The 25,574-nt window shown below is 42.6% G+C and overlaps 1 protein-coding gene across 1 annotated transcript in view; it reads right to left on the reverse strand.

Annotated features, from left to right (window-relative positions):
- PREP (prolyl endopeptidase) overlaps positions 1–24,119 on the reverse strand; it is a 137,267-nt gene extending 113,148 nt beyond the window's left edge. The window contains exons 1-2 of the mRNA XM_053591970.1: positions 23,823–24,119; positions 5,812–5,886 (exon numbers count right to left, since the gene is read on the reverse strand). Of these exons, the coding sequence (XP_053447945.1) occupies positions 5,812–5,886; positions 23,823–24,113 (366 nt within the window). The 5' untranslated portion in view covers positions 24,114–24,119. The remainder of the gene's footprint in view (positions 1–5,811; positions 5,887–23,822) is intronic.
- Between the last annotated feature and the right edge of the window lie 1,455 nt (positions 24,120–25,574).

Genomic DNA, 25,574 nt, shown 5'->3' on the forward strand with positions numbered 1-25,574 from the left:
AAGATCCAACAGCAATTATAGCAACCACAAAAATAAATAAATGGGACCTGATCAAATTAAAAAGCTTCTGCATAGCAAGAGAAATAATCAACAGAGTAAACAGACCACCTACAGAATGGGAGAAAATATTCACAAACCTGATAAAGGGCCAATACTCAGAATCTACAAAGAAGCCAAATAAATCAGCAAGAAAAAAATAAACAAAAGTGGGCAAAAGGCACAAACAAAAGGTTTTCAAAAGAAGATAGAGAAATGGCCAACAAACCTATGAAAAAACACTTAGTATCACTAACCAGGGAAATATACGTTGAAATCACACCTTACCCCCTTAGAATGGCCATTATTAAAAAGTCAAAAAACAACAGATGCTGGTGTGGATGCAGAAAGGAACACTTATATAGTGTTGATGGCACTGCAATCTCTATGGAAAACAGTATGGAATTTCCTCAGAAAAATAAATATAGACTTATAATTTGACTCTGCAATTCCCCTATTGAGTATCTATCCAAAGGAAAAGAAGTCATTTCATGAAGTCTCCACTCAAATGTTTATTGTGGCACCATTCACAATCACAAAAATGTGGCATCAACCTAAGAGTCCATCAATGTATGACTGGTGTGTGTATGTATGTGTACACCATAAAGTAGTGACTCAGCCATAAAAAGGAATGAAGTAATATATATATATATGCCATAAAGTACTGAAAGGAATGAAATAATATATACACCATAAAGCCATAAACAGGAATGAAATAATATCTTTTGCACCAACTTGGATGGAATTGGAAGCCATTATCCTAAGTGAAGTAGGTCATGAATGAAAAATCAAACACCCCATGTGCTCTCCAATAATTGGGACTACCTGACGGGCACATATGGGCACAGAGAGCAGTAAAAGTCATTGGAAATTAACAAAGGGAGGGGTAAAAACCTGCCTAGTGAAGACTCTGCAGGTGGACACACTAATATCATTCACGTAAGCATCATAAAAGCATTTGTACCCTCTTAACATTCTGAAATTAAAAAGGGAATCCTGGTACAGAAAACAAGAGGCAGGAGAAAATAAATAGAAGAAAAAAAAAGAAAAACAGTGGTTTGGAGAGAAAAGTGGCCCAGTACCAGGAACATCCTCATACTTCTGATAATTATCCCTTCCAGAGATCAGAAGGAAGTCGCTACCCAAAAACATATTTCATAACATATTTCAACTTTGGACCTACAGAAAGTATGTTTACAAACTATAATAAGGCTAAACATTCCTAGAGCAGGTAATGAGAGGTTTAGAAGTCTTGGAGATGGAGATATGTGGTAACATATTTACTGAGAGCATTTCCTGTCTGCACTAGAGAAGGAGTGACAAGCAGCAGTAATCTTCAATCCAGGTCCTTACATGAAACATTAATGAATGGGTGGAAGGCATTTTACAGGCCAGTTTTTTTTCTTAATCTTTTTAAAAATTTCAGATTAATAAAAGGGAACAAATGTTTACAGGCCAGTTTTGCCAGTGGTGTTCACAGGTACCAATTAAAAGGGATGCTACCAAATAGCTTTGATGTCCTCTCTGGCCTAGTTTAACCACCACATGCAGAACAATGAAACTACACTTACAAGCCACAATGCCATAGAAAAATCAATGCTCACAATGTATCTTTTTGTGAAAAACGCAGAATTCAAAGGAAAGTTGGCTTGCTTGTATGGATGAAAATAAAGAGAAATAGGAGTCTTTGAAGTTCAACATTCCGACTAAGCAAGCAGGGAACCCGACTCAGGACTGCACCCCACACTCTCCAGCAGCACTACTTTTGGTGGCCAGAGCTTTGCTGTGCGCACAAATTTTTACAGACATTTTACCACTTGGGTGACATTATACCTTGGGGCTAAATGAATATACATGATTTTACTCTTTTTATAGATTCAGAAAATAAAACCCAGCTTAGGTAGCTTGTGAGGGTCACAGAGAGCAGAAGACCAGGGACTACAGTCTTGTGACTTCTAGCTCTGTGTGTAAACGTTCCCTTCCCCCCAACTGCCTCCAAACAGAGGGAACACCAGAAACATACATATCCCTACAGAAGTTATTCCTGGTTTGTTCCTGAAGTCTTCAAAGAATGGTAAGCTTTAACTGCTGTCTCTTGTCATAGAGACGGTCAGCGAGCCCTTCGGGACTAAAAGTCCCGGGTGCCAGCTTCCGCTCCAGTGGGTTTCCCTCAGCCTGGCCACGTGGCGTCTGGGTGGGCCAGGCCATCTGCTCTTCCAGAGGTTAGCTCTAGCCTGCGAGAGAAAGCACACGGGCCAGGCAGATGGACGCCAGACCGATCCCAGAGCAGGGCAGAAACTCCTCGTGTGTACGCTACACACGTTTAGGGTCAACCTTAAAAAACAAAAACAAAAGCAAGCAAATAAATGAAAAAAACAGCTTGAGGACAGATGAGGAAGGGCACCAGCGAAAGCAGGTGCATGCCTTCCCAAACTGTTCCTGCTGGCCTGTGTGACATTAAAATATCAATGCAGAAATCTAGGACATTTAAATATTCTAGAGATGATCAGAAAGTCCTTCATGTTTAAATTCTTCCTGCCAGGGAAAGAAACGGTCCTGGGACAGGGGAAAAAGGAGGAAACATTTCCAGGTTCTTCATCTATTCACCCTGCAACCCCAAAGGATTGCTGTTCTCTACTTTCCGTAGCCCCTTATCGGCAGGCATAGTGGGGTGACCTCTAACTATTCAGCCAGTGAGAGGATGGAAGGGAGCACACATGTCCTAGAAATGAAGACCTATATTGTACATGCCTTTGAAACAAATGGTTCTTTTGTTTTTAGAAGAAATGAATATACATAAAAACGTGTTTTTTTTTTTCTTTTCTGATTTGTTAGAGCTTTCTTTTCAGCATCCACAAAGGAAAGGGAACTGTTGTTACTTTTATTTTGCCCAAGGAAACAGGGATATTCTGATAGTCTACATTTGAACTCAAGAATGTACCCAAGCCCAAGGATACAGTTCTGTGAAAGCCAGACTTGAGAAGAAGGCAGCCATCCAGTAAAAAGTATCCATTTTTCTTTTCTCTGTGTACCTCGGGTGAAAAGTATCTATTTTTCTTTTCTCTGTGTACCTCTCCCACAGCAACTTAGTAACAGCTTCTGAAATATTCAGCTAAAAGGCTGAGGACATAATAAAACAGGGAGAATCGCACAGCAAGCACAGACAATAAAAAAAGTCCTGTCCTAGCACCCCTCCTAGAATCCCAATGCCATGAGCCAGGTCCACACCAGGAGGGGACGCTTTCCTGACAAATATGAATTGAGCTCTCTAGCCATCACCAGGATACACGGTGATATAAGACACATGACAACCTAAGACACAGGCTCTGAGCCGGCCTGGAAAACTGCCCAGAATGCATTTAATACTATTTTTTTTTTTTAATGGGAAATGGAATTCCCAATTCACCTCCTTAAGCTGATCTTATTTTCACGGGCCAGACATGCACCACATGTGTCCTCAATGGAAGACTGACCTTTATATACTGACCACCTCTGTAAGTTATATTTGACCACTTAGACCGTGACACACAATATTCATTTACCCTCTACAATTTGACCAGTTGAAGGTGTGAGCTTTGCCCCTTAGTTGCATTATTTTTTATTTAGTACAAGGTTTTTTTCATGTTTCATTATTGCCATATTGGATTAGGCCTAGCATCCTGTGATTTATTACGTGTTATGGAAGATTTTTTTCCAATGTGAAGGACTGGTCTGAACTGTAGATACATCATCCTACAGTGACTGAAAAATTTTATAGTTAACTGAGATGTGATCCAATTAAGGATCCAAAGGAGAACTCAAAGAGCTGACACTGAAGGAAAAGGTGGATCTTCTACATTTTCTGGAAAGCAGCTAAGAAGGACAAAGGAGAATTCTGGTTTTAGCAAGACCACGGTAACATTAAAAAATGTAAACATGAGTACTTGGACAGATAAAAAGAAGGAAAACTTCCTTCTACGATGTCAGGGAAGTCACATTAAGCTGGTTCAAACAAATGAGAGCAGGTAACACCCAAATCTCTAGGCTGCTGATCTAAGAAGCTGCTAAAAAATTTGCATAAGAATTCAGGGTGGCATATTTCTAAACATCAAGTGGTTGGCTCAAGAAATTTATTTTATTTTTATTTTTTATTAAATCATAAACACATGGATCACATATACATTAATGCACTTATGGGGTACAATGTGCTGATTTCATATACAATTAGGAATGCTTACATCGCACTGGTGAATATATACCTCATCACATTTACTTAATTATTCCATTAAGACATTTATACTCTGTACTTCATAGACCCGACATGTACCCTTGGCTCAAGAAATTTAAACTGCGACATAAGACTTCCCAGAAAGTCTTCTGTGGTAAATCCCACGAAATTCCAGTGGAAGTTGTGGAAGAGTTCATCAAAAAGTTCCTGGACTTCGCCAGAGGCCTCAAAGATGACAACATCTTTAATGCCAAGGAATGCCGACTCTTTTCAAGACAATACTTGACAGGAGCCTCTTCATGAAGGGTGACAAATGTAAAAGTAGAAAACTTTCCAAAGAACATTTCACAGTTCTGCTTTACACTAGCTCAACCAGAGAGAAACTAAAGCCCTTGGTGATCAGTAAATTGGCAAAGCCACGTGCATTTAAGAACCTAAAGACTTTCCCATCACTTGGAGATCAAACAAATGCAAATGGATGACTGGTGCCCTGAGGAGTGGGTAAGGGGTGTCAACTGAGAAATGAAAAGGAAGACAGGTGTATTTTAAAGAAGAAGAAGAAACAGACAACTGTCCTGACCACCTGCAAGTAAATCAACTCACAAACGTGACACTGAAATCTCTGCCTCCAAACATAACTTCAGAAACCCAACCTCTTGACCAATGCATTATAACATTAGCAGGAGCCCAGCTCCAGCAGCGGGTCATCACTAAAACACAAACCTGTGGTCTGCCTGTGGAAGCAACGTCACCCACTGCCATCAGCTAACACTCTGGATGCCGCCCTCTGGATAAGACAGTCTATCTCCCATGGCAGAATTTGAAGGATTAGATTTGAAGGTTTTGTTGCAATAGATGATGAGGTGGCAACCTATAATGAACCTGACCCAGGAGCAAGTTTTCAAGCAATATTGACTGAATATTGTCAATATTGTACTACAGAGCGGGACAAAAGTGCATGAAGCAGCTGAGGAAGCGGAAGAAGTGAGGATGACACAGCAATTGCAGAGATTACAAAAGAAGGGGATGTCTGGCATCTGATAGTGCAGCTGAAGTCGTGTGCTGCGGAAAAACACCCAGGTGTGCTGAGTGGTACAGTAGAGTTGAGAGTACTTACTCCACTTACACTTACAATAAGAAACAGAAAGAGATAGAGTGGTTTTTTTTTTTTTTGGAAAGAATGATTCAACCTTCATTCTTAACGTTACATGATCATGTAAGATGTACAAACTGATACACATATGTGGTGCATGTCCAGCCTATGAAAATCAGGTCAACTCCAGGAGGTGGTCAATGTAGGGAGGTGGTCAGCTATAGTGGTCTACTGTAGTTGGTTCATTGGTACCACTATAAACCACAAATACCGTTCAAAACAGTTATGTGCTTTCCTCTGGGATTACGTACACTTTCATCCTTTCCTTGTGAATCATTTGAGGAAAAGTGATGTACCACCATCCCATGGCAGAAAACACAGGAAGAGATCAGGGAAAAAAGCTATAGTTACTGACACCTAAAATTTGGTGCCAGCTACTAAGGCTGCCTTGTCCTTGATTACAAGCCAAAATTACCTTTGTCTGCTCGCTGTCTGGGTCTTCCAGCCAAGCGTAAGGGTCGCATATTTTATTTCCATAATAATCCTGTACCTGAAAAAGAAAAAATGAAGTATTAGATAATTAGTGTCTAACCCCAATTAAACGTGGTATGTTCTGAATGTGATGGAGAAATAGGAAAGGGTCAAAAATACTAATTGGCTCACTGGCAACGTGTCTGCCCAAATTACCACATGAACCAAAGTTGTCAAGTTCTCAAAGGTGCCAAACCACCCTTCTTGAAAAGAATGTTTTAGCTGGAGAAGGAGAAAGAGGAAAGGTCAGAACGGGAAACTCTGTGCAACACAAGACAAAGACCTGCCACTGAGCTAAAGAAATTTGAAAACATGCAGTCAGCAGCCAGGCACTGAGTGATGCAATGCAGTGGGCATGTGGGGAGGTGCGTCTGGGCGGGAGCCAGCACACACGAGCACATCCTTGCTCTTGCTGAGCTTCCCAAAACCTCTGTGTGAGCAGTTTTGATTTTAAGTCTAAAGTGCCAAAAAGCAAGTTACTAATTGGCTATGTGATTCCATCTGACACTATAAAAGCTGACTTAAATGCAATAGAACAATATTTTAAAAGCAAAGCCTTCCTTTTTATTACAGAAAGCCCAAAACCATCACCCATTCAGACCACCTTGATATTTGAAGAAATAAAATTGCTGAGGGGAAGCAGAGGGTGGCGGAGAGGAGGAGGCCTTCTGGAGCTCCTGCAAACAAATTGCTGGTCTTGGCCTCACAGACTCGTTGAGGTTGCTCAAAAGAACACGTGGGACTGGTTTGTCACCACTGCCTAGGTGATTATACTTAAAGAAATGATCCAGGGTGGGTGCCATGGCTCATTCCTATAACCCTAAGGCTTTGGGAGGCCTGGGTGGGAGGACAGCTTGGGACCAGTAGTTTGAGATCAGCCTAAGCAACACAGTGAGACGCCGTCTCTACAAAAAATTAGCCTAGTATGGTGGGGAGGGGGGGCGGGCAAGAGCAAGACGGTCAACTAGAGACACCAGTTGCCAGAGCGTCCCAGCAAGAAGTAAGAGTTTCAGATAAAGGAGAGGTGGGGATGGGTATAGCTCAGGTGTAGTTTAGAGGGAAAGGTGCCAGAGCCTGCCAGAGACTTGATGGAAAGAAATTGTGAAGGACCACAGGAAGAAAAAAAGATACTGGCAAAAATCAACCTCAGAGAAGCTCAGAGCCCCATGAGGGGGTTAGATGGGGATTTTGTTTCTCCTTCCCACACACCTCTGGTAGTCAGTGGGCTGCCAAGTTGCTTGGAAGCCCAAGCACTGCTGCAACCACACCACTTTTCCACCCGTAGTGTCCATTTAACAACTGAGGGAGCTCCAGCCCTTCATTTTTCACATCACCTGTTCCCACACAGATAGTTCCCAACACCTGTAATGGGCCCCAGAAAAACTGTGTGATCACAGGGCTTGGACACTCCGTGTGGGTTTCCTTCTAGGGAGATGGTCTAGAAGAGCTGGGATGCCAGGTCTCTTCCATCCAAACTCTCTTCTTCCCCAACCCTGTTCCAGCCCAGAGGGCCGACTGAGCCAAGACTTTCACAAGTAGTCACTACCCTCTGCTGGTACACCTGCCACTCTGAGAGAGTGGGGCCCACACCTTTCCCTTGGTGACCTGCACTGGACTCAGGGATGCTCTGTCTGAAACTTCCCTGCCTGTCACAATCCCCAGAGGCACCTACAGACAGTCTGCATGGGACAGACACGCAGGCTAGATTCTGTATGCCCACGACTTGATCAGGTTACTTAGAGACACAGTGGAGAGATTTGAGGACTAAACTTAGGAGGTGAGAGAGCCCACATGGGCAGAACTGATGGGAGAGAGTAGTGTGGGTCCAAGCTGCAGCAAACTGGTGGAGCACCGAGCCTCTCACCTTCACCCACATTTGCTGTGGTGCAGAACAAGCAATCCCCTGGGAGATATAGGGCCCCTCCCACTGCATGGGGCATTCAAATGCTTCTCCTGAGGGACTAGAGCAGTGATTTTCAGCCAGTGTGCTGTGAAAATTTTTTTAAATCATTAATTAAGTTGCTTTCAAAAGAAGTTCAAAGCACAGTAAGTATATTCTTTCTTTTACTCTTTTTTTTTTTTTTGATCAACATAATTTAAGTGTGCCGTGGAAGTTTAACTATAGGTTCAGATAAAAAAGGTTGAAAAATACTTGGCTAGAGCCTATTACAAGCACAAAAGAGTATCACTGCAGTTGGCTCTTTCCTGCAAGCATCAACTACTGACAGAACAACAGTACAGCCCATTACAGCATCTATTGACTCAATCAAACATTGCAAACACCACCTGCCACCTCAGTGATCAAGGTGGGAGTCCCAGAAAAATTCACACCACTGTGGAGAGGGGAAGACCACAGAATAGGAGCAGCAGAAAGGGAGCACCGCTATGCAGAATAGGAGTCAAAGCTGTTGTCAGCCTTAGCTGTGAGAGGTCACCTTCCTTTACTGCAGACCTCTGGGCTGACAACACATCAGACAGCAGATGCTGGTAGCTGTCAATCCTTGGAATCTGCAGCCAACGCCATTCAGACTGCTGTGGTACATGACGCCAGGTCCACTCATGAGTCAGCTTTCTAGGAAAAGATTTTGCATCACACCCACCAGGGCAGGGAAAGAGCAGCCAGAACAGACACTTCCCTGTGCTATGCCCTGGTGACTGGGTATTGAGCATGCCTCCCTCCTGGTGTGAGATCGGAGCAGGGGAGCCTCAAATGCCACAGGAACTACCCGGGAAGCTTTGGACAACTGCTTAAGCGTGTCCTAGGCAGAGGGTAGGGGAGAACCTTGGCTCCCCAGCAGCTCCTGCGTACCTATACAGTCCCTGGGCTACTGAGACATATCCCTGCCTGAATGACTGAGCATCAGCAGTCTCCACACTGGCGGAATGGCCCTCCATCTGTGCAGTTCTGTGCCATAATCCCCAGAGCCAGCTCTGATGCTCTTGCTGCTCCCAAGCCCAAGGGTTTCCCCTGTAGCTTCAGGGCTACCACTGGGCCTATAACACAAAACCTGAGATTTCAAGGCTGTGCCTAGACCCCAAGATCCCACCCCTGAGTCTCCATTACTGCTGTTGGAATAGCAGAACTTCCCTGAGGTCCAACAGTTCATCCTGGACCCACCAACCTTGACCAGCCATTACTCTGGGACTTGGTTCATGCAAATGTCTACAGCCTGGTCATTCATCATAACTTCCTAAGTAGACAAACCTTGTTGCTACCATCACCTCCAGTGGGTGACTCTGGCCAGAGTGATCCCCCCAAACAACAGCTACCAACTCAAACTTTCAACACTGCACTGGGGAACAACCCTCCATCCCACATGAAGATCGTCCAGCACATGCTCCAACTGTGCCAATCACAGGAGAATGGGTCAAAACAGAACAGCTCTTCTACAAGCTTCCAGTGCACCCACCCTTCCCCTAATGGGTCAGCATTCCAGAGTAGGGCACAAAAGCTCCATCTAGGGGGCCTCCCCATCCACTGACTATACAGGAGAGTTACCAGCAAAGGAAACAAGTGCCTTGCAATCCTACTACCCAGAGCCAAGAGAAGAGGAGCCAGATAAGAAGAAACCAGCAAGAAAACCCTGGCAACACAGAAACAAGAAATAGCTTAACACCCCTAATGGATTACAATGAAGCTATAGTAATGGACTCCACCCACAAGCAAATACCCAAAATGACAGAAATGGAATTTAGAATATGGATTGCAAACAGAATGAATGGAACTGAAGAGAAAGTTGAAAACCAAACATACAAAAAGCCAAAATCTTTTTTTTTAAGAAAATTAGTGTAAAGTCCAACCTAGACAACATAAGAAAGGATATAACAGAACTTAAGAAATGAAAGAGTCATCTGTAGAATTTCAAATACAGCAGAAAGCTTGAACAATAGGTTAAACCAAGAAGAGGAAAGAATCTCAGAACTTAAAGACCAGGCTTTTGAGGTACACAGTCAATAGAGGCAGAGAAGAGAATATTAAATTCTGAGTACTCATTGAAAGAGATGTAGGACTGTGTAAAGCAAATATACAAATTGTAGGTATTTTTAACAGAGAAGAAAGAGCTAAAGATACAGAAGACCTATTTAAGGGAACTATGAGGAAAAAAACCTTCCCTGGTATAACTAGAGATTCAGATGTACCAGGAAGATTCATAGCAAATAGAATATCTCCAAGACACATAGCAATCAACATGGTCAACGTAAAAATGAAGGAAAAATTCTACAACTAACAGGAAGAAAGCAACAAATAACCTCCAAAGGATAAACTATGAGGCTAAGTGATGATTTCTCAGCAGAAATGTTACAAGCCAGAAAGGACTGGAGCCTCATCTTTTTTTAAAAGAAAAACTGCCAGCCTAGAATTTTTTAGCCTGCAAAACTAAGTTTCACAATTGATAGAGAAATTAAGTCTTTTTCAAATAAGCAAACACTGAGGGAATTTACCATGACAGAGCTGCCCTGCAGGAAATACTCAGAACTGCATTTGACAAGAATCAACGTAACAGATACCCCTAGTGTAAAATCACCCCCCCAAAACTTTAAGACTCATAACTCTCATAAAACAATAGCACAAGAGAAAAAACAAAGGAATAAGGTGCTACCCAACATTAGGAATATATCAATATCCCACATATCAATTCTGTCACTCAACATTAATGGTCTCAGTGCTCCTCTCAGAATACCCTGGCTGGCTGAACAGATGAAAAGTCACCCAAGTATTTGCTGTTTGTAGGAAACACATCTAATGCACAAGGATCCATACAGGCTCAATGTGGAAGGACAGAAAAAGAAAAAATTCCATGCAAATGGAAATCAAAGAAGAGCAAGTACAGCCATTCTCACATCAGATAAAATTAACTTTAAACCAACAAAGATAAAGACAGGGATAGACATTATATAATGGCAAAGGGAGTAATTCAACAAGAAGAGATGACAATCCAAAATATACACGCACCTAACATAGGAGAACACAGATTCATAACGAAAATTTTACTAGAGTGAAATAACAAATAAATAAATGAAATAAATTAAAATAAATAGCAAATCATAATTGCCAGGGACCTTAACACCCCACTGTCAGAAATGGACAATTCATTAAAAAAAAAAAAAAAGTTAAGAAAGAAAAGAAAGAAAACAATCTAATTAAACTGGACACTAAACCAAATAGGCCTAAAAGACAATTATAGAACATTCTATCCCCAAACTATGGAATATACATTCTTCTCATCAGGACATGAGACATTCTCCAAGATTTTACCATGTCTTAGGCCACAAGACTGGTCTTGACAAATTCAAAAAAATAAAATCATACCATATATCTTCTCAGACTACATGGAATAACACTAGAAATCAAGAGTAAGACTCAAAACCTACACAAAGCTATGAAAATTAAACAACCTGCAGCTGAACAATCTTTGGGTCAATAATAAAATTAAGATGGAAATCAAAAAATTCCTCAAAATGAACAACAAAGAGGACACAATCTATGGAATTCAATAAAAGCAGTACCAGGGAGAGAATTTATAGCCTGAAATGCCTACATCAAAAAGACATAAAGATAAATTAATAGCCTAATGACACATCTCAAGGAACTAGAAAAGAGCAAACTAAACCCAAAACCAGCAGAAAAAAAGAAATAACCAAAGTCAAAGCAGAACTAAACAAAATGGAAAAAAAAAAAATACAAAGGATAAATGAAAAAAAAAAAAAAGTTGGTTGTTTGGAAACAAACAAAATTGACAGGACTCTTGCTAGATTAACCAGGAATAGAAGAGAAAGATCCCAAATAAGCTCAATGAGAAATGAAAAAGGAGACACTATTTCACAGAAATAGAAAACATTATCCACGAATACTACAAAAATCTCTCTGCACATGAACTGGACAACATTGAAGAAATGGACAAATTTCCTGGAAACACGGAACCTAAGATTCAATCAGAAAGAAAAAAAAAAACAACAGAAATTCTGAACAGACCAATAATGAGCAGTGAGATCAAAAGAATAAAAAAAATCTTCCAACCAAAAAAAGCCCCAGAACAGATGGATTCACAGCTGAATTCTACCAGACCTACAAAGAAGAGCTGGTACCTATATATAGAAATTATTCCATTAACACTGAGAAAGAAGGAATCCTCCCTAACTCATTCCATGAAGTCAGTATCACCTTCATACCAATGCTAGGGGCAGGACACAACAACAAAAAAAGAAAACTACAGACCATACTCTTTATGAATACAGATGCAAAAATCCTCAATAAAAACATAGTAAGCTGAATCCAACACACCAAAGAAATAATCCACCATGACCAAGTAAGCTTCATCCCAGGGATGCAGAGATGGTTCAACATATGTAAATCAATAAATGTGATTCACCATACAGAAGCAAAATAAAGATCATAGGATCATCTCAATTAATGCAGAAAAAGCATCTGACTAAATCTAGTACCATTTAATAACTAAAAAAAAAACTCAAGAAATTAAGCATAGAAGAAACATATCTCAAAATTATAAAGCATATATGACAAACCCACAGCCAACATTATGCTTAATGGGGAAAGTTGAAAGCACTGCCCCTAAAAACTGGAACAAGACAAGGATGCCTGCTATCACCACTTCTATTCAACATAGTGCTGGAAGTCTTCCCAATACAATCAGGCAAGAGAAAGAAATAAGGCATATCCACTCATGTGCATAGAGGGAAGTAAACTCAGTGGAAATCAAGCAGGGTGGAGAAGAGAGGAAAGGGGGCAAAATCCTACCTAATAAACACAATAAACACTATTTGGGTAATGTATGCACTTATAGCCAAGACTCATGCATTTCAAAAGTGATCCACGTAACCAAAAACACGTGTACCCCATTAAATGGGCCTGGTGTGGTAGCACTTGCCTGTGGTCCCAGCTACTTGGGAGGCTGAGTCAGGAGGAGCACCTAAGTCCAGGAGTTTGAGATTGCAGTGAGCTATAAGGATACCACTTCATTCCAGCCTGGGGCAACAGAGCCAGGCCCTGTCACAACCAAACTAAACTACACTACACCACACCACACCATATCCAAATAAAACAAGAGCCAAAAGTAAAAATCATTCTAAAGCCCCTCCACCAGATACTATCAAGATTAATTAGTTGAAACCGCATGGACAATATCGTCCCAATAGAGTCTCTGAACTCTAATATTCTGGTTAAGGATTCCTTTTTTTTTTTTTGCACTTTTTGGCCAGGGCTGGGCCTGAACCCCCCACCTCTGGCATATGGGGCCAGTGCCCTACTCCTATGAGCCATAGCTGCAGCCCCTGGTTAAGGATTCTTGTATAAGGCAGGTTGCTGTCCAGAAACAGGGACAGAGATGACCAGATTGTTAGCTGTCCTTCCATTCAGACTCCCTCCACTTTCTCCCCCACCCCCTGCTACTGAGAAGTACAACTGAGCCAGGGCTGTCAGAAACAGCTATTTCTCCTCTGCTGGTGCACTTACCACATTGTGATTTCCACAGCAAGTGGGGCTCGTATCCTTCCTTTCAAGACCTGCAGTAGCTCAAAGGGTGTTCAGTTTGTGAGCTCTCTGTCAGCTGGCTTTCCCAGGTACTGCTTGCCTGGCTGCTTCTGCAGAGCAGGGCACATTCCAAAGTGCAGGGACATCAAAACTTGCTGGAGCATTCCACAGGCAACATGGGACCAGCCCGCTTCTCCCTGGCACAGTTGGAGATTGAGTGTGGGGTACCTGGGAAGGCTGGATCCCATAGCTCCAGGATTAGATTGTGTTGCTCAGTGGGATGGAGGATGAAAAATGTGTGAACTAATCTTGGGAGGTAAGGGAGCCTGTGTGAGCAGCTGTGGGACCCAGTGCAGTGGGTCCCAGATCCAGCACACTCTTAGAAGATCCCTTTGCCCATGGGAAAGCCATGCTGTCTGCCCAGGGCAAGATCCTGCGCTGTGAAGTCCACAGCACCACTGCTGGTCAGCTCAGCTCGTTGGAGTTCCTGCCTATGGTCAGATGCCAGAGTAAGACCATAGTGTGGAGGAGGGGGCCAAAGAGTGAAACGCACTCCTGACAGCCAGACTTTGAATCTCAGAAGGCCCCACCCCCCAAAGCAGACTTTATGGCTGAATGGAGCTGCTTCAGCCCCTCCCTGATGGTTTTTCCCACCAGCCTGTGAGCAAACCCTTAACCCCTGCCAAGTAAATTCCCTTACTTGGTCTTGGTGGAGCCCAAAGTCAGGGTCACCTGACCCATTCCCACACAGTCTCACTTCTCCACCTCTCCCTGCAGATAGTTAAGAATAAGGAGGCCCCTGAAAGCTCCAGGGTGCTTACCACTATCTGAGGCATTTTTGTGGGTCTCCTGAAGGGCTAGAGCTAGTCACAGGTTCCAAAAAAAGCAACAATGCAGCTTGTTTTTTTTTCTGACAAGTACCACCTATCAGTGAGGAATACAACTTATACAGCCCTTTACAACATTTAGTAACTCAATCATACAGGGTGTGGCTGATTCTTAATCCACAGCACCTCTGACTACCTCAGAAATTAACCTGGACATCCAAATATAATCACACTGTTTAGAAGACCACAGGGCAGGGGACATAGAAAGGATTTCAAAGATCTCTTTTTTCCCTCAACAAGATAGGAAATCAGCCCACACCACACATAGCTCATCACCACCCCAGCCTACAATTAACTAACAACTGACAACACTACCACACTAAGGATCTCTATAACAAAGGGCCCAGAACCTGGACTCCATCAAAGCACCTACAAGCAAAGCCAAAGGCTTTTATCCAAGGTGTGCTACAGACATGCCCTTCAGAGTGATGGTGGGGGGGAAGTCCCATCTAAACAAAAGAAAATAGAAAAACAAGAACCAGCATCTGCTCCAGATAAGAAGTAATCAGCACAAGAACTCCAGAGACATGAAAAATTATAGCAAAAGAACAATCCCATGGGGCACACCAACTATGTAGAAATGGATCCCAACCAAGATGAAAATACTAACATGACATAAAGAATTCCAAATATGGATTGTAAGAAAGCTCAATGAGATCTAACAGTAAGGAGAAAATCAATTCAAAGAACCCAGAAAGAGGGGTGCAGCAAGATGGCGGCCGAGTAACAGCTTCCCTGCAACTGGGCATGCTGAGTCTGGGGAGATAAGAGTCTGGGGAGATAAGACTCCAGGCATCTCTGGCTGGTGGGATTTGCCTATAATCATCCCTTTGAGGATACAGGGAGTCAGCAAGAGATTTCTGGACCCAAGAGGAGGACAAAAACAGTGGAAAACTGGCAAGTGGTTGCGTGAGTTTGATCAACCTAATCCCGCCGGCAACCATAAGTACAAGCAGCAGTGGGACTGCAAACCGGAAAGGCCTTACCTGTGAACTGTTTTGGTGTTTTTGGACTTGGTACTCAGTTGAACTGCCCTGGGGAGAGCTTGAGCAGGAATGCGGAGAACTTTGGGCATTGTCTACGGCCCCAGACTGAGCCACTGAGCTAGACAGACCTAATAGTATTTGGCTGTAGGCCTCAGGGAGCCATTGTGAGAGAACTGCCCTGGCAAGCTCCACTCTCAGGGTCACAGAGCAAGGATCCAGCAGGAGCTAGTAACCTAGTGACTGAGCAGCCTAAAGGCGGGGACTGACTGTCTTACAGCCTAAACTCACAGGGGCAGAGTGAGACCCGTTTTGGCACACTGGAGCCTTGGGCTGTTGCCCTGGGTGGAGTGCCGTGGTGTCACAGCTCATAGCCACCTCAAACACCTGGGTTTGGCACCGCCCAGACCTCCATAAGAGCTGCGCCAGCCGGGCCTCTGCATGCCCTGACCAGGAACTGCGGTAACTGCACAACCCCACATCCTCCCTCCTGTACCCTCCCTGCCTCTGTGCAGAGCCCTTCTCCTGCCCAGAGACTGCTGGAGCCTTGGGCTCTATGTGCCAAACTCACTGGGCGCCAGGCACTCCCAGAACAATGCGCACCACCTCCCACCTTGTTGCTGGATCCGGTGTGTCACACTCTGGAGCTGCTTCCACAACCAGAACTCCCTAGCTGGGGCAGCCGCAGAGGAACTACACGGGGTCACTCCCTACAAAAATCCAGCAACAATAGAGTGATCCTGCTGGGGTCTAATCTTGGAGAGACACCTCCCCAACTCTGAGGACAGCCACAGGCAACAGTGAAAAACAATCATGAGGCAAAATCAACAGAAAAACTCCAGCAATATGAATAATCAGAGTAGATCAACTCCCCCAAGGATCAATGAGGCAGACACAGCACAAGATCCCATGCACAAACAAATAGCTGAGATGTCAGAAATTGAATTCAGAATCTGGATAGCAAATAAGATCGAATTAGAATTCCAAGCAGTAACCAAAAGATATCTCAAGAATTCAACGAATTCAAAGACCAAATGACCAAAGATTTCGACACATTGAGACAAGAAGTTGCAGCCCTCAAAGATCTGAGAAACACAGTAGAATCCCTCAGTAACAGAATGGAACAAGCAGAAGAAAGGATTTCTGACATAGAAGACAAAGCTTCGAATGCTCCCAAACTCTCAAAGAGGAAGAGAAATGAAGGGTAAAAACAGTTCACTCCTTCAGAGAGCTCTGGGATAATTCGAAGAAAACCAATATTCGTCTTATAAGGATCCCCAAAAGTGACGAAGTGGATTCACAAGGCACAGAGTCTATTCTCCATGAGATTATGAAGAAGAACTTTCCAGACATGCCAAGAGATCCTGAAATTCAGATAGCAGACAGATCCTGAAATTCAGAACTCCAGCATGACTCAACCCAAATAAGACATCCCCCAGACACATCATAATCACTTTCACTAAAGTTAATATGAAGGAGAAAATTCTGAAAGCAGCCAGACGAAAGAAAACCATCACCTACAAGGGCAAGAATATTAGAATAACTGCAGATCTCTCTGCTGAAAACTTTCAAGCTAGAAGAGGATGGTCATCGACTTTTAATCTCCTAAAGCAAAATAACTTTCAAGCCAGCATCCTGTACCCAGCTAAACTGAGTTTCATTTATGACGGAGAAATTAAATACTTCAACGACAGTCACATGTTGAAGAAATTTGCCATAACTAAACCAGTTCTCCAGGACATTCTCAGACCTATCCTCCATAAAGACCAGCGTAATCCTCCACCACAAAAGTAAACCCACCCAGAAAATTCTGATCAAATTCCAACTTCCATAGTCACAAAAAGATTAAAAATGTCCACCAGACTCTCAAAAAGCTTATCAATATTCTCAATTAATGTGAATGGTTTAAATTGTCCTCTAAAGAGACACAGGTTGGCTGACTGGATACAAAAACTTAAGCCAGATATCTGCTGCATATAACAATTGCATCTTACAAATAAAAGACAAATATAGACTGAAGGGATGGTCATGTATACTCCAGGCAAATGGAAACCAGAAAAAAGCAGGCGTTGCTATCCTATTTGCAGACGCAATAGGCTTTAAACCAACCAAAATAAGGAAGGATAAGGATGGATACTTCTTATTTGTTAAAGTTAATACTCAATATGATGAGATCTCAATTATTAATATTTATGCATCCAACCAGAACGCACCTCAATTTATAAGAGAAACTCTAACAGACATGAGCAACTCGATTTCCTCCAGTTCCATAGTAGTTGGAGATTTTAACACCCCTTTAGCAGTGTTGAATAGATCCTCCAAAAGAAGGTAAGCAAAGAAATTTTAGATTTAAACTTAACCATTCAACATCTGGACTTAACAGACATCTACAGAACATTTCATCCCAACAAAACTGAATATACATTCTTCTCATCAGCCCACGGAACATACTCCAAAATCGACCACACCCTAGGCCACAAATCTAACCTCAGCAAAATTTTAAAAAATAGAAATTATTCCTTGCATCTTCTCAGACCATCATGGAATAAAAGTTGAACTCAATAACAACAGGAACCTGCATACCCACACAAAAACATGGAAGCTAAACAACCTTATGCTGAAGGATAGATGGGTTATAGATGAGATTAAGAAGGCAATCACCAAATTTTTGGAACAAAACAACAATTAAGGCACGAATGGACTAGCAAATTCTGGTACATGTATACCATGGAATATTATGCAGCCTTAAAGAAAGATGGAGACTTTACCTCTTTCATGTTTACTTGGATGGAGCTGGAACATATTCTTCTTAGCAAAGTATCTCAGGAATGGAAGAAAATGTATCCAATGTACTCAGCCCTACTATGAAGGTAATTTATAGCTTTCATATGAAGGCTATAACCCAACTATAGCACAAGACTATGGCAAAAGGGCTAAGGAAGGGGAAGGGAGGGGGGAGGTTAGGGTGCAGGGAGGGTAATGAGTGGGGCCACACCTACAGTGCATCTTAGAATGGGTACAGGCGAAACTTACTAAATGCAGAATACAAATGTCTACATACAATAAGTAAGAAAATGCCATGAAGGGTACGTTGAACAGTTTGATGAGAATATTTCAGATTGTATATGAAACCAGCACATTGTATCCCTTGATTGCACTAATGTACACAGCTATGATTTAACAACAACAACAAAAAAAAGCATAGAACCCAGAAAAAAATCTGAAAGTAAATAAGAAATTCACTAAAGAGACACGTATATTAAAAATAAACAGAACTTCTGGAAATACAAAATTCATTTAGGGAAATACAAAACAGAGATGAAAACTTTAGAAACATATTAGACCAGGAAGAAGAAATAATTTCAGACCTTAAAGACAACTCTTTCAAATTAACCCAGTCAAAAATAAAGAACAAAAGTCAAGAAAAACATAGCCTACAAGAAATGTGGGATTATATAAAACAGTCAAATTTAAAAATCATAGGTCTCCTTAAGGGTGAAGAAGAAAAATCACAAGGGGCTAGGAAACCTACATTGAGGGAAACTTACCTAGCTTTGCGAGAGATGTAGACCTCTAGATACAAGAAGCTCAACAAATACATGGGAGACTCACTGCAAAGAAGCAATCACCTAGACAACAGTCATCCTACGGGCCAAAGACAAAAAAAGAAAGAGGAATTCCTCCGAGTCAAGAGGCAAAAACATCAAATAACTTAGAACTTACAAATGCATACCCATCAGGTTAAACACAGTCTTCTCAGCAGAGACCATCCAAGCCAGAAGGGATTTGGGTCCTATCTTCAGTGTTCTTAAATAGAACAACTGCCAACCTAGAGTTTTGTATCCTGCAAAACTAAGTTTCTTCTACAAACAAGAAATAAAGACTTTTTCAGACAAGCAAACACTGAGGAAATTTAGCATGATAGACATGCCCTGCAGGAAATCTTCCCAACTGCCTTATTCATGACCCACATAATAGACACCCACTAGTGTAAAATCACCCAAAGCTAAAACTGTCATTTCATATACACTACAGCACAAGAGGGAAAACAAAGTAATAAGGCAATAGCTGACATGATGAATAAAACAGCATCCTACATATCAATTCGACTGCAGTCTATAGCAACAAGTGAGCAATCTTAATGCCCCACTGAAGAGACATAAGCCAGCTGAATGGATAAAAGAATACAACCCAACTATACACTGTGTCCAGGAAACACATCTAAAGGACTCCTACAGGCCAAAGGTGAAGGGATACAAAAAAATATTGCATGCAAACAAAAACCAAAAGAGAGGAAGTGTTGCCACTCTCATATCAGATAACATTGACTTTCAACCAACAATGGTAAAGAAAGACAAAGATGGCCATTATATAATGGTAAAAAGAGCCAAAAGCAAAAAGGCATAACTATCCTAAATATCTAGGACAGCAGTTCTCAACCTGTAGGTCATGACCCACAGGAACTGTATTAAAGGGCCATGGCATTAGGAAGGTTGAGAACCAGTGATCTAGGATATCCTAAATATATTTTTAAAAATCTAGATCTTATATACAGACAACCCCAAAGCCTCCACCAAGAAAGTTTTGGAACTGATAAAAAATTCAGCAAAGTCTCAGGTTACAAAATCAATGTACACAAATCAGTAGAATTTCTATACACCAATGACAGTCAACCTGGGAATCAGACTCAGTACCATTCACAATAGCTACATTGAAAATAAAATACCTAGGAATATATTAAAGAAGGAGATGAAAGATCTCTACAAGGAGAACTACAAAACACTGAGGAAAGAAACTGCAGATGACACAAATAATAGGCAAATACTCATATATCATGTTTACGGATTAGTAGACCCAACATGGTTACAATGTCCACCTTAAAGTGATCTACAGATTCAATGCAATCCCCATCAAAGTATCAACGATTTATTTCACAGATCTAGAAAATATAATTCTATGCTTTGTTTGGAACCAGAAAAAAAGCCTGAAAAGCCAAAGCATTCTTATGCAAAAAGAAAAACTCAGGAGGCATCAAATAATAAGATTTCAAACTATACTACAGGGCTGTAACCACTAAAACAACATGCTTGGGCACAAAAATAGACACATTGATTGATGGAACAGAACAGAGAACCCAGATATAAATTCAACTATTCAGCCAACTGATTTTTTACAAAGCAGACAACAACATATACTGGGAAAAGCAGCCCTATTCAATAAATGGTGCTGGGAAAACTGGATATCTATCACTCACAAAAATCAACTCAAGATGGAAAAAAGACTTAACTGTAAGGCAAGACACCATTAAGAATGCCAAAAGAAAATGTAGTAAAAATTCTTCTAGAGAGTGGCCCAGGTAAAGAATTATAGCAACAAGAAAAATAAATAAAGGGGACTTGATTAAATTAAAAAGCTCCTGCACAAATAGGAAAATAATCAGACAACCTACAGAATGGAATAAAATAGTTGCAAACTATACATCTGATAAAGGGCTAATATCCAGACTCAACAAAGAACTCAAATCACTAGGAAGAAAACAATGCCATTAAAAAGTGAGGAAAAGACGTGAACAGAAATTTTTCAAAATGAATAGAGAAATGGCCCAAAAACATGAAAAAATGCTCACTACCACAAATTGTCCGGAAAATGCAACTTAAAAGCACAACAAGATATCACCTCACCCTGTTAGAAAGGCTTGTACTAAAAAGTCCACAAACAATAGATGCCTGCATGGGTGCAGAGAGAAAAGAATACTCCAGAGGTCCTCAAACTTTTTAAATAGGGGGCCAGTTCACTGTCGCTCAGATCCTTGGAGGGCCGGACTATAGTTTAAAAAAACAACAACAACAAAAAAAAACTATGAACATATTCCTATGCACACTGCACATATCTTATTTTGAAGTTAAAAAACAAAACAGGAACAAATACAATCACACCACCTCATGTGGCCTGTGGGCCGTAGTTTGAGGACCCTTGTTCACTGTCTTGGTGGAACTACAAATCAGTACAACCTCTATGGAAAATAGTATGAGATTTCTCAAAGGTCTAAAAACAGACCTACCATTCCATCCAACTGTCCTGCTACTGGGTATTTACCCAAAGGAAAAGAAGTCATTTTATTAAAAAAAAAAAACAATTTGGGCGGCGCCTATGGCTCAGTCAGTAAGGCTCCGGCCCCATATACTGAGGGTGGCAGGTTCAAACCAGGCCCTGGCCAAACTGCAACCAAAAAATCGCAGGGTGTTGTGGCGGGCGCCTGTAGTCCCAGCTACTTGGGACGCTGAGGCAAGAGAATCACTTAAGCCCAGGAGTTGGAGGTTGCTGTGAGCTGTGTGAGGCCATGGCACTCTACCGAGGGCAATAAAGTGAAACTCTGTCTCTACAAAAAAAAAAAAAAAAAATTCCTGCACTCAAATGTTTACCGTAGCACAATTCACAACTGCAAAGATCTACAGTCAACTGAAGATGAATCACAAGTTACCCAGTAACGTAGATGGATAGTTTCTGTGTGAAATTGCCAGTCAACAGTGTGTTAACACAGCAGCTGTTCCCTAATTCATTTCTCCCAGTCTTAATTCCCGGCTGTCCCAAATTCAGACTATTTTATTCTTTCTCCCCTGCTCGTCTCTCAGCTGCTTATAATACAGAATCACTTAGCATCTCTAACATCTTAATAAAATGCAGCATATGTATGCCATGGAGTACTAATCAGGCATTAACAAGGATGAATTAATGCATTTTGCAGCCATTTGGATGGCTAAGTAAAGTATCTCAACAATGGAAAAACAAATGTCACATGTACTATCTAATAAACTGGAACTAATGGAAAGGTGCCCATGTCCACAGATGGAAGTAAAAGTCATTGGTAATTAAGCAGAGGAATAGACCTGCTGTTCAATCCTATAATTCTTCTATTAGATATATACCCAGAAGACCAAAAATCACATTATAACAAAGATATTTGTACCAGAATGTTTATTGCAGACCAATTCATAATTGCTAAGTCATGGAAAAAGACCAAGTGCCCATCGATCCACGAATGGATTAATAAAGTGTGGTATATGTACACCATGGAATATTATGCAGCCGTAAAGAAAGATGGAGACTTTACCTCTTTCATGTTTACATGGATGGAGCTGGAACATATTCTTCTTAGTAAAGTATCTCACGAATGGAAGAAAAAGTATCCAATGTACTCAGTCCTACTATGAAACTAATTTATGGCTTTCATATGAAAGCTATAACCTAGTTATAACCTAAGAATATGGGGAAGGGGAGAGGAGGGGAAGGGAGGGGGGAGGATGGGTGAAAGAAGGGTGATTGGTGGGATCACACCTACAGTGCATCTTAGAAGGGTTCATGTGAAACTTACTAAGTGTAGAATATAAATGTCTCAATACAATAACTAAGAAAATGCCAGGAAGGCTATGTTAACCAGTGTGATGAAAATATGTCAAATGGTATATAAAACCAGTGGATGGTGCCCCATGATTGCATTAATGTACACAGCTATGATTTAATAATAATAATAATAATAAAGAAGGTAATCAAGCAGAGGGCAGGGAGGAGGAGAGAGCCAAAAATCTACCCAATATGTATAATAAACATCATTTGGGTTATGGGCACAATTATAGCCCTGACTCAAGCATTACAAAAGCTGTCCATGTAACAAAAACATTTGTACCCCCTTAACATTTGAAATTTTCAAAAAGTATGGAAAAGATATAAAGTACAGACTTTTTGGCATAAATTGGGAAAATAAAGAAATCAAAACTGTATTACACAAAAATATGTTCATTCTGATTCTATTTTACATAATCTGAAAGATCTGGCTATTAACATTTGGATTTAATCCACTTCTTAAGATGCCAAATTAAATTAGACACAAAAGAGGTGTTTGCCCAGAATTCCACTTATTGGATCTCAACAGTTACCATGAGTTAGTTCACCTATAGCTTAGGGAACTCACTCATTCCCCTTCTCCTTCTAAGGCCTCCTCCTCCTCCTCTCTTAATTCCTGTTCTGATTTAAGAAAACCTGAATCGGCAGGGCCAAACTATGGGCTCACTGTCTCCCCCTTCCCCATTGCTCTGTCTTGGTGTCCTGCACCCCTAGTGCCCAAAACCTGCTCAGCACGTGGCCTAGGGCAAAGCAGGCGCTCAAATACACGTTTTAACACAGAGTAGATAAACTTCAACTCCAAAGACTTTAAAACTGTTAAGTTTTAAAAGTTTGTTTTTGTTTTTAAATTTTGCATCATCACACAGCCCATCTGTACACTTTCTCCTACCACCACGTGTAAACAAGAGGCTTTGCCAGTCAAAAGCAGTTGACATCTCATGTCTTCCCACTTCCTTAGGACGCCCATTCCCAACCCGCGTCTGCCCTTGACCCCATTGATCTTAGGAAGCTGCAAGCAGTACTGACGGTAGGCTCCGGCGCCAGTAGGTGCTTGCTGACCTCCGGCGGGGACCCCTGCGCTGGGGAGAAGCCCCGCGCCCCCGGCCCATTCCGCACAGACAAAGGCCGAGGGGGAGGGGAGGGAGGCAGGGGGCAGGAGCTTCAGGCGCCCGGTGAGCGCGGCAGGGGTACTCACCGCGGTCTCGTCGCGGTACACGTCGGGGTACTGGAGAGACAGCATGGCCGGGGACGTGCAGAGGGCGGCGCGGCACGGGCTCCGGGAGCGACTGAGCTGGCCGGGCTGACCACAGTGCACGGTGGGGGCGCAGACAGAGGCGGCGCGGGCGGCGGGGCGCTCCGGCAGAGCTAGCACCACAGAACGATGACCAGCGCGAATGCTAACGCGCACCCCAGGAACTACCGCTGGGGCGGAAATGTTACGCGCCGCCCGCGAGATCCCACGCGCCACCCGCGAGAATCTGCGCATAGCGCGGCGGCTCCGACGCGGCCACGAGCTCCTCCCCGGCGGGCGGGCCCAGCGGCTGTAAGAGGGAGCGGGCGGCGCCTATCGCGGCCAGGCCGGGCGCACAGCTCCCTCTGCAGGAGCGCCGTCCGCTGTTCCCAAGGTACCTCGCGCACCGCGGCGCAGTGCTGGCGCTCACTGGGCTCCCTTTCGGAGAACGAACTTAAGGTTTATCTACAGATGGTTTCTCCCATCTTCTCCAGCCTTCCTGTTTCCAGGCAGGGTGGAGGCGGCGAAGGCCGACCTAGCCTTGGAAGCAGAGGGCTTGTAGTGGCCTAATCGCCACTGCCTGCGACTCTGGACTTGCAAGGGGAGAAATGGATCAGGATGACCGTAAAGGAGTCTCATCTCCTTTCCTCCCACGACTCCTGGTGGACACTGAGTGGTTCGACACCAGGATTATGGAGAGGCTTTGAGGTGTCTGTGGGACAACAGACGAGCCTGTATTTGAAATTTACTAATTGAGAGGGGACCAAGGGTGGGAGGCCTGCAGACCGTCAAGGGTATTTTATTCATCCTGCCGGTGCCTCTGTTCCTCCTCCTGCTAAAGTGTTTGTTTATTGAGCACCTGCTGTTGTCCCTGTGGGGAAAAAGATATTAGACAAGATGCTTCCCCTCCAACCTATGAAAATTTGCTGGTTACATCACATCATCCTCAGTGATGATCTTACTCTGGTCTTGCTTTCTGGACCACCCGGAAGAGGCATTATAGCCTCAGTCATCAAGGCTGGAGGGTGTGCCCAGTGTGTTTTGTATCCCTGGCTTCTTAAAAGTTCTGGGCGAGAGCACGGATGTGACCAGAAACACCTTCACAACCTGGCTTCCAAGTGGATAGGTAACTATTGGAAATGGGTGTCTTCTGTTTAGTGTTATCCCAACTCACCCTTAGTTCACTGTTTCTGTTTGTGGTTGAATGTGTGGTTACCGTTTTCTGCATCTGACCCGGGACATCCCCTCTTTGGGCAATCTGAGAATCTTTAGTTCTGGAAGAACTCACATTATTGCCAGACTTTGTGCAAACACAGTGGAGCCCTGCTCAGAAGCCATGGTCATCCCTTAGGTTGGAGGCAAAAATTAAAGCCATGTTGTGGGACCGAGATCAAAGACCCTGATTTGGGTTTGAAGTGTGCAAAATCTGAAAGGTCCAAAGACAGACACCAAAGTTAGTGTGTGAGATTTAGAGTTTGGGGCCAGGAAAATCAGAGCTATGTAAGTTGTGAACTGTAAACCAGAGAAAGATACAGATAAAGGCAGGAGGGACTAGGGGAAGGTCCTTAGTAATTGATTACGGCTCACAATCAGCTGTTACTGTACCTTATTTAAGGCCCAACAAGAGAGCAGGGCAAAGGTGGTTCCACAGTAGTAAAAGCTCAGGGAGAAAGACTAGCAAGCATGCTGACTACAGTGTAAGGTTGGGACATTTCC

The sequence above is a fragment of the Nycticebus coucang genome, chromosome 5, assembly GCF_027406575.1.
Source record: "Nycticebus coucang isolate mNycCou1 chromosome 5, mNycCou1.pri, whole genome shotgun sequence".
NCBI lineage: Eukaryota > Metazoa > Chordata > Mammalia > Primates > Lorisidae > Nycticebus > Nycticebus coucang.